General features: G+C 44.5%; 1 protein-coding gene across 11 annotated transcripts in view; it reads left to right on the top strand.

The window, feature by feature from the left end:
- Nucleotides 1-16,969, top strand: part of ncoa2 (nuclear receptor coactivator 2) — a 375,715-nt gene that overhangs the window by 201,553 nt on the left and 157,193 nt on the right. For all 11 annotated transcript variants that reach the window (XM_085993140.1, XM_085993133.1, XM_085993136.1 and 8 more), the window contains 2 exons: nt 9,774-9,881; nt 13,724-13,896. In XM_085993140.1, coding sequence (XP_085849266.1) covers nt 9,793-9,881; nt 13,724-13,896 — 262 coding nt within the window. In that variant the 5' untranslated portion in view covers nt 9,774-9,792. The remainder of the gene's footprint in view (nt 1-9,773; nt 9,882-13,723; nt 13,897-16,969) is intronic.

Below are 16,969 nucleotides of genomic sequence, written 5' to 3'. Positions count from 1 at the left end.
GCTTACTCTCATACTCTATTTTCCCCTTCTTAATTAATCCCTTTGTCCTCCTTTGCTGAATCCTAAACTGCTCCCAATCCTCAGGTTTACTGCTTTTTCTGGCCAATTTATATGTCCTCTCCTTGGATCTTATGTTATCCCTAATTTCCCTTGTTAGCCACGGTTGAGTCACCTTTTTTGTTTTATTTTTATGCCTAACTGGAATGAACAAATTCTGTAGTTCATCAATGCAATCTTTGAATGTTTGCCATTGCCTATCCACCGTCAACCCTTTGAGTGACATTCCCCAATCAATCCTACCCAATTCGCGCCTCATACCATCGTAGTTTCCTTTATTTAAATTCAGGACCCTAGTCTCTGAGTCAACTGCTTCACTCTCCACCTTAATGAAGAATTCGATCATATTATGATCGCTCCAACCCAAGGGGCCTCGCACAACAAGATTGCTAATTAATCCTTTCTCATTACATAATACCCAGTCTAAGATGGCTTGATCCTCTAGTTAGTTCCTCGAAATATTGGTCCAGGAAACCATCCCGTATATACTCCAGGAATTCCTCCTCCACAGTATTGTTACTAATTTGGTTAGCCCAATCTATATGTAGATTATGTAGCTCAAAGAAAACCAGTACACGCAATCGGCAGACAATGGGGTGAATTTCATTGGGGTTTCTTCTACTCACCCATCGTAACTTCGCTGGAAAAGCCGCAGAAACCCCGGCAAAACGATTAAAGTGCCATTTACGCCATGTTTCTGGGGTTTCTACGGCTCTTCCACCAAAGTTATGGCAGGCGAGTGGGAAAGGTCTGTGGAGATTTGTCCCCATGGTATTGGTGGGAGTGAACAAAGATGGATTGAAAATTTTTCAAAGTGGGAGCACACAGTGGGCCTGTGTGAATATTACTGTGTGTGCATGCACGTATATTTGTTACACATACATAGGAAGGACCGGGCAACAAGCTGGGCAGCAGCACCAAATGCCTGTGTACAGAACTAGCACTATCTGTGACTAGTGACATTAAGGGGCTATAGATCATATTAATAGTCACAGTACTTTGCACAAAAATGTTCTTTGTTGTGGTGCAAAAATGTGGTCCTTTAAAGTGTTAACTCTTTTGAGCAGTCTTGTGGATTGTGTTGACACCAATGCTTTCTCTTATCAATATTAAAAGTGTTTTTTACTTTTGCTCTGACAACACATCCTTTCCTACTTGATGAGCACCGTAGCAGAAGCAGCAACATGAAGAACACCCACAAATCAAAAAAGTAGACAGAATAGCAATAAAGTCTTGTAATATATGGGAAATATTTTGGTTAGAGAAAATTTTCATAAAATTAAAGGGAGCACTTTCATTATTCAGTCATTTTTGTAAACCAAACAATTGAAAACATTTCAAATTACTTTTCAATGCTTTTCTCAGAAGTCTAGCTTAAAGGACATACCCATCAATGAGAGCGATGAATTAAAACCGAGATAGTCATTAACTCAGTGTGTGCACCCCTTTCTACACCCTGTACTGTCTTTCTCTCCCCATACGTTTACTTTGTCTGTTACTCTCTGTTCCTTGTCAGCATTTTCTCCTGTTACATTCAATTTCTTTCAGCCTTATACTTTGTAATGTCCAGTTTATATTTTTGCTAGCTTTTGTTTGCAAGGTGTCTGTGCTCATCATTTAGAAAGCTTCAGAGTAATGTCCAAGCTTCACCCCAGCTCTAAATTAGTAATGAGTAAGTTTGGCAGTTTTTCAGTCATTTGTTAAAAGTTACATTACAGATATGAGCTGTATACCAATTCATTTATTAATGGAAGTACTTTCAACATAAAGTAGTCTCTTAGAAATAGAATTCCAGCCCATCTGGCTTCTGCCCTCTTGAGCATCCCTGATTGTAATCGCTCAATATTTGGTGGCCGTGCCTTCTGTTGCCTGGGCCTTAAGCTCTGGAATTCCCTGCCTGAACCTCTCTGCCTCGCTACCTCTCTTTCCTCCTTTAAGATGCTCCTTAAAACCTACCTCTTTGACCAAGCTTTTGGTCACCTTCCCTAATTTTCCTTATGTGGCTCAGTGACATTTTTTGTCTTAAAATATTCCTGTGCAGCGCCTTGGGATGTTTTACTACGTTAAAGGCGCTATATAAATACTTGTTGTTGCAACACTAGTACAGGAAACTCTTTGGTATCCGGCACCAATGGGACCGGGCTGGTGCCGGTTGATTAAAAATTCCGGATGACGGAGATGTATATCTATCGAGGCTATTTTTAACAAACAATTTTTAAAAATCAAGAGATGTGCAGTATACAGTAATTGGGTACTCAGCTACAGAATGTTGTGTTAAATGGATGGTGGAAGATGCTTGATTAAGTACAGTACTGCCAGTTGAGGGTAATCCATAACTCTTTAATTACTTAACTAAAACAAAACTTATACAGTAAATGACTATACAGTACTGTAGTTGACTGTACACTTATTCCAAGTCCTTTTGCTTGGACCAACTTTTGGGAATTCCATAATGCAAGATGGGGGAGATAATTCACAATAAAGATGGAGCGACACACAGGAAAAATGGCGGATCGGAAGAGACTATCGGCAGTGCGGGAGAGTCAAACTCCTGTTATTGAGGTGTTCGGACTTCCGACAGCGCCAAGTAGCCGAGTAGTGGCAGTTTGGAGAACTACCCCCACTGCCTAACTTGGCCGCCGCGGGAGACTCAGACTCGGCAACATTTCCGGTTATTGAGGTGTTGTTTTTGGAGTATGAATTTTGCTGGTTATTAGGGAATTCCAGATGTTTAGGTGCCGTTTAAACGAGAGTTTTCTGTATGTCAATAATAAACTTGCTTGATCAAAACCACTCTGTGGAAAAAGCCAACATATCCGAATAAACCAACACCACATGGTATTGTTCAGTATTCTATTGTTGAATCCTTACTGTTGAGTTTGTGACTTGCTATGATTGAAAAGCATCAGTGCAACACCACCACATTTTGTAGCATTCCTGACACCATGGGATCTCTGGCTTCGCTCAAAAGTTTTGAAAATCTGAGTTAAAAAGGTGGTCCACCATGTTTAGAGTACACATCAAAAAGTTTGATACAGTGCTATTAACAGCAATAACCTGAACTAGAAGCTGATTTTCAGAAACTGTTTCTAAGATTGGCAATATCTACAGACAACTAAGAAGATTCTTCAATGGCCACACAGTACAAAAACCTGACCTGTCTGTCTTCAATATAGTGGTTGTCTTTTGGATTCAAAAGATTTTTTGAAATCAGCAAGATCTGATTCTAACAAAGTACAGAAACAAACAAAAATCAGTGTTCTGAAATGGATATTACTTCTGCACAGGAGAACACCTACCACATGGTTCTACGAGCTTTAACTGGGGATCTGGGAGATGACCGTGATCCCTTGTGTTTCCCTTTCTAATCCATGGAACACACTTTCTCAAAACTTATTTCCCCAGTAGAACCAGGAGTGGCTTGAAAAAAGCTCTAATAACCATATTATATACATTTGACCTGCTAGCTTGCACTTGAAATAACCTGGCTTACTTGTATCCATACAAGGTGCAATTAGATAAAAGGAATAAGGGGGGAAAAATTGGGTGAGTAGCACCTAAAGAGGCAGTCAGTGACTGTAGCGCCACTGGCTGCGCCTCCCGCGATATTCAGCAGGGGCGCTAATGGTGGCGTTAGCCTTTTGCGCTGCGCTGCCACCGATGATGTCATCAGTGTGCGCAGCGCCCCGATCGCGATATTTGGTAGCGAACGCCGCTGTAGCGCCATTCGCTACCCGCGCCCGGTTCGCGGGGCCTTGCTGCGCCGGCAGAGGCGCAAGTTAAGGTGGAGGTGCGGGGCAGCCGCTTTTTCGGCGGCCGCCTGCCAGCACCTCCGTCCCCGGCCTCCTGGCCCCCCCCTGCCCCGCGCGGCATTGCTGGCTGTTTCCCGAGAGCCCGGCACTTCTCCTTGGTGCCGGGCTCTTTTGCCGGCACTCGCGATCGGGGCTCGCGCTGTTGCAGGCCCCTCCCCCTTAACAGTGGGAGGAAGGCCTGCAGTGCCGCAGCGTGTGGCACTGCGGCACGTAGCGCTGCAAAATTCACTTCCAGCGCCCTAAGAGGGACGCGGAGTGCCTCGAGCCGCGCCCCGTCTCCCTCTAGGGGCACTTCAACTGAATTTGCGGCGATCGCGGCGCAAATTCCAGCGCCCAGGCGAACTTTGCGCCGCTTGGGCGCCTCGGGCCAATTTCTAGGCCAAGGAGTCCAGAACCAGGGGTCACAGTCTAAGGATAAGGGGTAAGCCATTTAGGACAGAGATGAGGAAAAATTTCTTCACCGAGTGGTGAACCTGTGGAATTCTCTACCACAGAAGGCAGTGGAGGCCAATTCATTAAATATATTCAAGAAGGAGTTAGATATATTTCTTAAGGCTAAAGGGATCAAGGGATATGGGGAGAAGGCAGGGACAGGGTACTGAATTTGGATGATGAGCCATGATCTCATTAAATGGCGGAGCAGGCTCGAGGGGCCAAATGGCCTACTCCTGCTCCTATCTTCTATGTTTCTATGGCTCCTGCACCTCTGGTTGTGTAACCGGGTCCTATGGCCGTATAACCAGGGCTCCAGCACTTGTGGCCGTGTAACCAAGGCTCCTGCACAAGTGGCCGTGTAACCGGGGTTCCTGTACCTGTGGCTGTGTAATAGGGACTCCTGGACCTGTGGCCGTGTAACCGGGTTTCCTGTGGCTGTGTAACTGGGGCTCCTGCACATGTGGCCGTGTAACTGGGACTCCTGCACATGTGGCCGTGTAACCAAGGCTCCTGTACCTGTGGCCGTGTAACACGGACTCCTGGATCTGTGGCCGTTTAACCGGGGCTCCAGTACCTGCGGCTGTGTAATGGGGCTCTCGTACCTTGGGCCATTGTCACTCCATGTCCCTTCTTCTGGTCTGAGGTTGGCCGATCTATAAATTGCCTCGGTAGGTATACCTCTCCGTTATCCGGAATTTTTAATCAACTGGCACCATCCCGGTCCCGTAGGTGCCGGAAGCGAAAGAGTTTACTGTACTTTCCTTCCTCCTGGAAAGTCTGCTTTGCTGAGATTGGTGACTTGAGTAATGAGTTATGCCCTACTTGTAAAGTAGATGTATTAATACTCCAACACTGTCACCACAGGAAACGCATCTAAAGGTAAAATATTGTAGCTTTTAAAGTGAAATAGGTAATTGAATGAGTCATTTCTGACACGATTTATATTGGCAAACACTTAAGTTATCCTTCTTGGACATCTTTCCTGAGCTGCTGGTATGGCTAGTGACCTAATTAATGTAGTGGATAAAATCTGTGGACTAACTTCTATAACTGTCTTTTAATCTTCACAGTTGAATTTGTGGTTAATAACAGAAGTAAACCAATGGGCAGGTACACACCTTAGGGTCAACGGAACCTGTACCCTTCATTATAAAGGCATCATGTCATGGCCATCCAGACCCCAAGGTTCAAGATTACACAACTGATGCATGTTGAGTTGGCTGATTGCTCAGCTGGGCTAGCATTAGGCTGCGTTAGTGATGTTGCTTGAAGGATAAATGTTGACCAGGAGAACTTCTGGCTCTTCGACCATCATATCTTTAATGATCCCCTGAGAGTGCAGTTGGAGCCTTGGTTTAACATCTCATCTGAAAGTCGGCACCTCCAACAATGCAGCAGTCTCTCAGTCTTTCACTGGAGTGTGGGCTGAGATTAACTGCTGAATTCTTTGGTGCGGGGGGCACTTGAACACATGACCTTTTGGCTCGGGCGAGAGTGTTGCCACTGAACCATGGGTGAAGGTGAGTACGTGGTGGAGCTTAGCTATGAAACCTCCCTTGGTCAAGTAGTCTACCAACACTTGCTGTCCAAACTGTCGCATGGAGAATGCAGTGCAGTGATCAGAACTTTTATCATCACTTTGATCAATTACCTGAAATCACTTTGTTCTACTCAGAGTTAGATCACTGGTATTTTTGACCATGTTTCTTGTAAAGCAATTGCTTTTTGCCTGACCCAAGGTAATTTCCATTGAAACATGGTCAGGATTGATGTACAGTTAAGCAGAGAATTCACTTTTTGTGTCTTGTGATGTGGTAAATCTCTTTTTTTCCCTCCCTGCAGCACTAACATGCATATCAAAGTACACATTTTTACATAGTGTAATTTTACTCTATACTTTGAAAAGTTATGCTAATAATGAGTGTTAAAGCACACTGAAGTTTTAGTGCAAAGTTAGTTGCCTGCAGTATAGCATGACATTAATGCAATTTTGGCTAAACTATATTGGCTTATAATAACCTGCAGTTTTAAGATGGTTAATTGTTAATACTGGCTTTATTTGATATTCAATTTTTCTATATGAAACCTCAAATGAGTGAACAGTTTAGAACTTGAATAATTTAAAGCACAAAGAAGACTGCTCTCGGGGATCCATTCTCTGGCATACTGGACACAAGGGAATTTGAAATCTTCATCTATAAAGGGGAAAAACTTTTGCATCGCAGCCATTTTAATAAGATTTAAATTGGTTATTGAACAGTAATAAAGGAATGAACTATTTCAATCCTGTGTTCATATTGAAAGCTAAATATTGACCAAGATGTGGCCATCTTTGCATGGGGCAGAAGGTGACGATTGAAATTGTATGTGAACAATGACTGGCAGCAGTGCATTTACTGTTGGGTTTTCTGTGTTAGCTGGGCTGTTTCAGACCTTGATTTATGTTCTCCTTGGAGACGGATTCTAGGCTGGGTGTTTTTTTGGCTCTTTTCGGTGACTTAGTATCCAAGTCTGCTTGTTTCTTGCTCTCTTGAAGTACAATCAGTTCAAAGTTTTCCGTACTTAAATGACATGGGGCGGGGGATGGGGACTGATGCGCCATCAATTACCCAAAAGACTGAGGTTAAGCGAGTAACAACCAGGCTTTTATTAACTAAAGAATGAAGGTCTAGTCTCGAGTGGTCGACCCGTCCAGAATACTAAGGCCTTCGTAGGGGACCCACTGGGCGTAGTAGGAAAAAAACCCTAGGCACCTCTTCAGAGCTTTTAGGCAGTGGGAGTTCCATAAGGGGACGCATCCGGTCCGGGTCGGGACCGATGACCCCGTGTTCCACAACACAGCCAAGGATGGCGAGGCGGTCTGTGCGGAATATGCACTTCTCCTTGTTATATGTCAGGTTCAGGAGTTGGGCGGTGCGGAGGAATTTCTCGAGGTTTGCGTCATGGTCCTGCAAGTCATGGCCGTAGATGGTCACATTGTCTAGGTAAGGGAAAGTGGCCTGCAGCGCGTTTTGATCGACCATCCGGTCCATCTCCCTTTGGAAGACGGAGATCCCGTTGGTAACGCCAAAGGGAACCCTAAGGAAGTGATAGAGGCGGCCGTTTGCCTCAAAAGCAGTATACTGGCGGTCTTCGGGGCGGATGGGGAGCTGGTGGTACGCTGATTTCAGGTCAATGGTCGAAAAGACGCGGTACTGCGCGATCTGGTTGACCATGTCAGCTATGCGGGGGAGTGGGTAGGCGTCCAGCAGGGTGTAGCGGTTTATTGTTTGGCTGTAGTCGATGACCAGGCGTTGTTTCTCGCCGGTCTTAACGACCACAACCTGGGCTCGCCAGGGGCTGGAGCTGCCCTCAATAATCCCCTCCTTCAGGAGCCGCTCCACTTCGGTTTTGATGAAAACCCTGTCCCCGGCACTGTATCGCCTGCTCTTTGTGGCGATGGGCTTACAGTCGGGGGTGAGGCTAGCAAACAGTGGGGGGGGGGGTGGGACTCTGAGTGTGGAGAGGTTGCATCTGGTGCGCGGCGGGCAATTTGGAGGCTGCTGGCTGCGGACTGTGAGTGGGGGGAGGGGGCCACCGTACGCCATCGTAACACTTTTGAGGTGGCACTGGAAATCCAACCCCAGTAGAACGGCAGCGCAAAGTTGGGGCAGGACCAGGAGTTTAAAATTATTGAACACAGTCCCGTCTACTACTAGTGTCACCACGCAGTAGCCGCCAATGTCCGCTGACTGGGACTCGGCGGCCATAGAAATCCGCTGGTGCGCAGGCAGGACTGGGAGAGAGCAACGCCGCACCGTGTCGGGGTGGATGAAGCTCTCTGTGCTCCCGGAGTCAAAAAGGCAGTTTATTGCATGGCCGTTTACCTTAACGTCCATTTTGGACCGAGCTAGTTGGTGCGGTCCCGTTTGGTCCAGCGTAACAGAGGCCAGCGTAGGGGTCGGTGTGTCGCTGCGGGTATCAGATGGGGGGGGTTGGCGGCCTGCTGCGTCCCGGCTGGTGTCCAAGATGGTGGCGCCCATGATTCCCATGTGGCTGGAGTCGTCCAAGATGGCTGCTGCTGCGGTGGTTCGCACATGGCTGGGGAGGCCCAAGATGGCAGCCCGCACGGCCCACGCGGCGCTGTTGGGGGCCCAAGATGGCGGCTCGCACGGCCCACACGCGGCGCTGCTGGCGTTCGGGGTGGCTTTGGCCTTGCAGACGCTAGCGTAGTGTCCCTTTTTCCCGCAGCCCGAGCAGGTCGCATTCTTCGCCGGGCAGCGCGCTCTGGGGTGTTTGGCCTGGCCACAGAAGTAGCATTTCTGGCCTTGGGATACTGCTGTCTGGCTTTGGGACACTGCTGCGGTGGTTGGGCCATTGTTGGGCTGTGGCTGGGGTGGCACGGTGCTATGGGGCTGTCCTACCGTGTCCCAGGTTGTCGTTCCCCGCGGCGTCCACGGTGCAGAGGAGTAGGCATCCATGCCCCGGTAGGCTGCGTCCAGCGTTAGTGCGATTTCGGAGGCTTTGTCGAGGGTGAGGTCACTCTGCTCCAGCAGTCGCTGTCGGGTGTAGTTGAACCTGTGGCCCGCTACGAAGGCATCCCGGATCAGTTCCTCCGTGTACTTAGTGGGCGTTACCACCTTACACCCACAGGCCCGGCCAAGCACGGACAGTGCTTGGAGGTATTCCTCAGTCGATTCCCCAGGTTGTTGCTTGCGACTCCCCAGGAGGTGCCTGGCGTAAACTTCGTTCACAGGGCACGTGTACTGGGTCTTGAGGAGCTGGAGGGCGGCTGTGTACGAGGTCGCGTCCTGGATGACTGAGTACACTCGGTGGTTCACCTTGGAGATCAGGACAGACAGTTTGTTCGCATACGTTACGACCACAGTGGAGGCAGTCAGGAATGCCTCGAAGCACATGAGCCTGTGAGCAAACTTGGTGGAAGCGTCCGCTTCCCGACTGTCCAGGTCCAGGCATGCTGGTGTGAGGATCTTCTCCATTATAAAAAAATTTAGTTAATAAAATTGATGCGCCATCAATTACCCAAAAGACTGAGGTTAAGCGAGTAACAACCAGGCTTTTATTAACTAAAGAATGAAGGTCTAGTCTCGAGTGGTCGACCCGTCCAGAATACTAAGGGACTGGGAGGTAGTCACTTATATACCTGGAATAGTGGGAGGAGTCAGCCGAGGCATGTCCAGACCTGTACCTAGTGGAATACACATACACATACAGACAGGTATAACAGTGGTTTACCACAGGGACCCTATACATAATTTATGTATATGTTGTCCAATACTTGGAATGATCGAAGTTGTCTTTGGTTAAGAGCGTGTCTGTATTGCTATCTGAATTAGCAGTAGTACTAAGGCCAAAGCAGGTAATCATAAAAACTTGTACAGAAACTACCAGGCATCAGATACTTCTAACTGAGAAAGTTGAGTGTTTTTTGTAAAGTGCTAATTGAAACATCTCTCTTAACTTCACCAGCTGTTTATATGTTGGCAAGATGAGTGGAATGGGTGAAAATTCCTCTGACCCTGCCAGATTAGACTCGAGAAAACGTAAGGAATCGCCATGTGACCATCCACGACCGAGGTAAGATACACATTTAAGGGAATTAATTAATTCTGGAGTGTGTTCGATGTTTTACTTTTTTTAAGGTGGTGGTACGTCACAATATATCAAGTTCATCTTTTATAGCTCCTTTTCTTAAGCTACATTTGTAATAATTTGGTAAACATGTAGTTTTCTGAATTATGTTCACTTCACTGAAACTTTTTTGTTTTCCTCTTCTATCTTTTTTTCACTTTTCAGTCCCCATTCAGTATGCAGCTAAGAGAACATAAGAAGTAGGAGCAGGAGTAGGCCATTGGGCCCCTCGAGCCTGCTCTGCCATTCAATAAGATCATGGCTGATCTTCTACCTCATCTCCACTTTCCTCAACTATCTCCATATCCCTTGATTCCATTAATATTCAAAAATCTATTGATCTCTGTCTTGAATATACTCAACGATGGAGCCTTCACAGCCCTCTGGGGTAGAGAATTCCAAAGATTCACCACCCTCTGAGTGAAGAAACTTCTCCTCATCTCAGTCCAAAATGGCTGACTCCTTATTCTGAGACTGTGACCCCTGGTTCTAGACTCCCCAGCCAGGGGAAACAACCTCCCTGCATCTACCCTGTCAAGCCCTGTAAGAATTATGTATGTTTCATATGAGATTGCCTCTAATTCTTCTAAACTCTAGAGAATATAGGCCTAGTCTACTCAATCTTTCCTCATAGGACAATCCCCCCCATCCCAGAAGCTAGTCTGGTGAACCTTCGTTGCACTCCCTCTATGGCAAGTATATCCTTCCTTAGGTAAGGAGACACAATACTCCAGGTGTGGTCTTACCAGGACCCTATATAATTGCAGTAAGACGTCTTTACTCTTGTACTTAAATCCTCTTGTAATAAAGGCCAACATACCATTTGCTTTTCTAATTGCTTGCTGTACCTGCATGTTAACTTTTTGATTCGTGTACAAGGACACCCAGGCCCCTCTGAACACCAGCATTTCCCAATCTCTCCATTTTAAAAAATACTTTGCTTTTCTATTTTTCCTACCAAAGTGGATAACTTCACATTTCTCCACGTTATATTCCATTTGCCATGTTCTTGCCCACTCACTTCCCCTTCAAGCCTCCTTAAAATGAGAATATGATCTGATCCAAGGTCTGGAACTGGACCTTAGATGCATGATGGCACACCAGTTGACTTTTTTTTCTTCATCCTGTTTACACCCTGCAGTCTAATTCTGTCCTTGCCCAATGTCTACATATACAGTTTTTTCTAGCAAGAGTCACTGGATTCTAATCAGGCGCAGGTACCCCAGTTTAATTTTCTTTTTTCCTTGTAACTCCTCCACTACCTCCTCCGGACCCCAAGTACACTGAAGCCAAATATAGCCCTTGCTGAAATCGACTAACTTAGTAGCCCGAGACCTTCCTGTTATGAATGGCTCATTTACTTAACATGCTATGCAATTGAGATGCCCTTTTTTCTAAATTGTAAAAGCCCTTCGATGGCGGCACTTTACCAAGAAGAATGGGTAAAATGGCTGCATAAATAAAGCAGGAGTGATGAAAAATTAAAACATATTACATTGCTTGTATAGCAATGTGCAGAGCATCAGCAACCAAAAGTATGATCGCTCAGAACGTGTGAGAAATACACCATCGGGGCAAATGGACAGGGTGGGATGAGTTACCGAGATAATGGGCCGGATTTTCCAGCCCCCACGGGTGTGTACGAGGTGCGTACACGTGTATAGGGGCCTCGCAAGTACCGGTTTCAGGCATGCGAAGTGCATGCGCTAAAAACCGGCACATGCGATCTGTCAAGAATCCACTTGACAGATCCTCCGCCTGCCCAGGAAAACGGCCTCAGCGGGCAGAGAGTTCCGCTTTCTGCACAACCTCCGCCCGCTGAAAACCTTTAAAAATCTTACGCCTGGTAAAAACAAGCGTAAGGCCAGCTTTTACCAGCGTAAGAGTTTAAAAAAAATAAAAAAAAATTCACTCACTTATAATTTAAAAATACTGTTTAAAAAAGGTAAGTTTATTTTTAGCCCTGTTTTTAAAAAAAAAAAAAACTTTTTTTCAAAATTAATTGTTAAATTTAAAAAAAAATGTAATTTAAACTAATTTTAAATACGTGATGGTTTTTAAAAATATATATATTTAACGTTTAACTGTTTTTAAATGTGATCCCCATTCACACTTTTGACACATCTGTGTGTAGAGACCCGTCAAAAGTGTGAAGTGGGATTCCCTTCTTTGACTGGTTCCCCATGGCCCACGTGATCCCAAGGCGCTTGCAAACCGCCTGCGCCCCTGGGCTTCTGCGCATTTTGTAGTGGAGAGGCCCAGGATCAGAAGTCTCGGGACCTACGGAGCCAGCAGGTAAGTGCGTAGAGTTTTTCCAATCGGAGGCATCCGCCCGCAGGAAGTCTCCGATCGGAAATTCGGGGCCATTAGTTATGTGCATGATAGCATAAGAAATAAAACAAATGGGTTAGAAGCACAAATTCAACTTAAAGGATATAAAAACAGAAAATGCTGGAAATACTCAGCAGGCCAGGCAGCATCTGTGGAGAGAGAAACAGAGTTAATGCTTCAGGTCGATGACCTTTCGTCCGAACTGGAAAAAGTTAGAAATGTTTTAAGCAAGTGCAGAGGCAGGGAAAGGGGTGGGGGAGGGGAGGAAAGAACAAAAAAGGGAAGGTCTGTGATAGGATGGAAGGCAGGAGCGATTAAATGACAAAAGGTATGATAGTACAAAGCAAAAGGAGATGGTAATGGGACAAGTAAATAAATAAAAGATGGGTCTAGAAGAGGTGTACACCCGTTTACAGCAAATGCACATGTATCAAAGGTAATCAAAAAGGCTAATGGATTGTTGGCCTTTTCTCGGGCTGGAATACAAAGGGAATTAAGTTATGCTTCAGTTGTACAGCGCCTTGCTCAGACTCGATCTGGAGTATTGTGTTCAGTTCTGTGTACCACACTTCAGGAAGGATATATTGGCCTTTGATCGGGGGCAGTGCAGATTCACCAGAATGGTGATGGAGCTTAAAGGGTTAAATTATGACAGGCTGCATAAATGTGAGTGGGTTGTATTCCCTTGAGTTTAGAAGGTTGAAGGATGATCTAATTGAGGTGGTTAAAATGTTAGAATGATTCGAAAGAGTCGACAGAGAAGTTATTTCCTCTGGTGGGGGAATCCACAACAATAGGGTACAATCTTAAAATTAGAGCTAGACCATTCAGGAATGAAATCAGGAACACTTTTTCTACACAGTGTAGTGGAAATGTGAGATTCTCCCAAGAAAGGCTGTGGCTGTTGAGTCAGTTGAAATTTTCAAGACTGCGATCGACAACTTTTTATTGGGTAAGGGCATCAAGGGATATGGATCAATGGTGGGTAAATGGAGTTGAGGTACATATCAGCCATGATCTAATTGACTACACTTTTCCTATAATAGTTTGGTGACCAAAGAAAAGATTTCTTTTTCTTGGCCAATGCTGGATTTGCTTGTGCCACAGAGAAAGAAAATTTCAAGCAATGTTTGCTGCTTCAGACTTTCGGAGCACAGTTTCTGACTATTTTGCTGTTCAGAAAATCACATCATTAATGTTGGAAAACCGAATGCATTCAGTTTATTTCTATTTTAAATCGGGTAAAATATTCGTCTGCTCTGAGGACAATATGTAGCTATCCCTTTCATTAAATCTTGTATTTTTGGATGGAATTGCACTTTGATTAAATCTTATATTTTTGGATGGAATTGCACTAAGACCAGCAGTTTAACTGCTTGCATATAAAATAAACCAAGAGAACAAAAATGCCAAACGTATTCCTAGCACTTAACATTGCTGCTTTTGTGTTTCAACAGCCCTAAACGTAGCACTGAGAAACGTCATCGTGAGCAAGAGAATAAATATATTGAAGAACTTGCTGAGCTGATATTTGCTAATTTTAATGACATTGACAACTTCAACGTAAAACCAGACAAATGTGCAATCTTAAAAGAAACTGTGAAACGAATCCGTCATATAAAAGAGCAGGGTAAGTTGCTTATTGCATACAATGAACCTAGTTTTAAAATGATTAATGTAAGATACAGATGATGTGTTGTGGTCAACCTTCCTAATCAATTTATGATGGCCAAAACATAATGGTTGCAGTTCCCAGTATCTGATGTCTTGTTCCTAATGGACATACTCACTGGTCTTGATCAACTTACCTGTGTATTTGATTTTTGGGGCTGGTTATTATGACTTTGAAATAATTAGAGATGGAAAAAGTACATACAGGAGTGAGCTAGGCAAAACAATCCCAGCAGTATAGATGAAAGCTTTGAAGTTCACGTGTTTAGGGCTGCCGTGCATTTATCTGTGTCTTGGCTGAGGGAGGGTGTGGAGTTGATATATTCAGCGATGGCTTGAGTAGTTGCCATAACTATATCCTAATATAAAAAATAAATACATCACTAGTTAGTTGTAGTATTCTTTTCACAAGTATGAGACCTATAACTCATTCCACTTGAGTGGAGTCACTCGGCATCACGTTCTGGCGGACCCTTAAAAGAGTCATAGGCTTTAATTGTAACCTAATTGAACTATATAACTTACTTCAGGCTGCAGCAGTGGATTTCTCCGTCACCCCATCAGCAGGTGGGATTTCACTTTATGCAAGAAGTGAATTCGTATTGACTAAAAAGAGAAATTGTTGTACACGATACAGAAGATATACCTTTTATTTTACTTTTTTTGATTTATTGCTACTTATTCCAGTTACACACTTTTGTAATCATGTGCATTACAAGCAACATTCCTGTTGAGAGAAAGTGTTTGTTGGAAAGAGGAAACTGAGCTTGTCATAAGCAGCTTTAGTGATGGAGGAATTGTGGTCATTTCACTCGAGGTCAGAGGAGATGGACAAAGTATGTCGGTAGTTGATGAAGGACTAAGGGAGGCGGGCATGTGGCCATCAAATTGCGAGGTGGCTTTTAGGCTTGCGATACATGGAGAAATTGTGACTTTGAAGAGTTTTAATAAAATTAGATTTTCATTGATCAATTGAAGGGCATGAGAGATCCCAAAGTACTAATTCAGTCTAGTGACAATAAGGTTGCAGGTTGTGTGAAGAAAGTTGATGAATGTAGAGTAGAATCATCTACAAGCAAGTTATATGATGAATGGAGGAGATCTGTGCAATTTTGGTCACCACACTTCAAAAGTAACACAAGAATTGAAAAGGTGCAGAAATGAGCAAGAAGAATAATCCCAAGTGTAAGGATAATAAGTGTAATAGATGGATTATGAGGAACAATTACAAACACGCAAGCCCTTCAACCTAGAAAGATGGTTGAAGGGTGGCCCCATTAATTATATAAAGTATTGACTAGCATAGATGAAGTGAATTCAGAATATTGCTTCACAATTATTCAGACCAGTAGAACAAGAGGATACGCCTTGGAACTTTTTTTTTTACTCTCAACATATTAAACATCTGGATTGATCTACCATATAGGATGGTGAAATTGAAGACGTTCCAGAAGTTCAAAATGTAGCTGTATGCTAGGCTGGCTGAGTTGAAATACTAGAAGGATAAGTTTGGTGGGACATATGGCTTTTCTCATTCTTGACTTATTTTCTTGTGAGAAGAAGGAACAGCTCTTCTCGAAGGCCCTTGAGATGTCCACGACAGTCGCAGATGATTCATTAAACAGTCAATGAGCAGATTTTGAGGTTCTTAATATAGCTAATGAGTACACTAGTGGAAAAGACGTGCCAAAAATCATGGAGCAGCACAGAATTTTAAAAGTGTTGCTTAATTCCTAGTTAACAGCATTTTCCATAATGCAGTTTGAGGGGCATGGGGAATCACCTGTTTAGGAATAGGACAGCAGCAAATTTTCAAGGAGATGGAAAGATGAATTTGGATTAAGAGGTTGAAGATCAGATGAGGGTAAATTCATAGGCACTTGCCTTAGGTGATTTTGATGGAGGGGTTGTTGGGGAATTCCCATCAGAATTCAAGGTCGTCTTGGTGTCCAGAAAGTGGAGGATCAGACAGACCTGCCACGAATAGAACGTGATGTCCTTCGTAGTCAGCACTTATTTGCATTTGTGTAGCAACTTCCCAGGTTGCTTCACATAGGAGAGCAATAGTAGAATTAGGAGCGAATGCATGTTTGGTGATATTTAGGGGTCTTTTAAAGATGGTGAAAAAATAGCACGGTGAAGAGGTTTAGGGAAGGTAGTGCTAAAAGATCTGCAGCTGATTGCGGAATGCTGGGAGGCCAGAGTAACAAGACCATACGGCATAGTCTGTGGCTGAAGGAGGTTGCGGAGTTAGGCATGGAGGGAACCAATGGAGATCAGTGAAGTGATGAGCAAGCATGACTTAATGTGGACAGGATGGAGGCGACTAGAATTTTGAACAATTTGGAGTTTTTGTAGGAGGAAGCTTGGGAGGCCGGCGAGAAGAGCATTAGAGAAGTCAAGTCTTGAGCTGACCAAACTGTGGCTCAGGGTTTTAACAGCAGTGCGAATGGTGTTCACAGTGTAATTCAGTGTTTAGTAGGGCACCAAGGTGCGCACTGTCTACCTGAGTGAGCAGCTGGGAAGGGAGGAAAAGGATGCCAAGCTTTTGGCAGGAAACAAATAAGATGGATTTGGTTTTCCAGATAGTCAGTTGACGCAAGTTCAGGCTGATCAATGACTTGATGTCAGGCAGTCTGACAAAACAAGTGGTTGTGGAATCTAACAAGATGGTAGCGAGATAAAGCAAGTTGGTGTTACGGAAGCTAATCTTGTGCCTACAGATTTTGTTTGAGAGGCAGTATGTATGAATATACATGAAGAAAAGGAAGGGGCCAAAGATGGTGCTGTGTAATATGCCAGAGATGATCATGTTGGAGGCAAGAGGAGAAGTCATTGGAGGAGATGTGAAGTTGGAACCAATCCGGGCAGCACCCTTAAAATAGATCAAACAGGAAGATGGAATGGCTGACTGCCTCGTAGGTGGGAAAGATGAGGAAGGATAATGTAGAGATTGCAAGAAGATTATTTGTGACTTTGAATAGGACAGTCTTGGTGTAGACAGAGCAGAAGGGATTTGAATCGGCAGCTTT

The sequence above is a fragment of the Somniosus microcephalus genome, chromosome 7 (assembly GCF_052327205.1).
Source record: "Somniosus microcephalus isolate GS21.2 chromosome 7, FLI_Smic_1.0, whole genome shotgun sequence".
NCBI classification, from domain to species: domain Eukaryota; kingdom Metazoa; phylum Chordata; class Chondrichthyes; order Squaliformes; family Somniosidae; genus Somniosus; species Somniosus microcephalus.
This window is presented reverse-complemented; position numbering and strand designations above follow the sequence as displayed.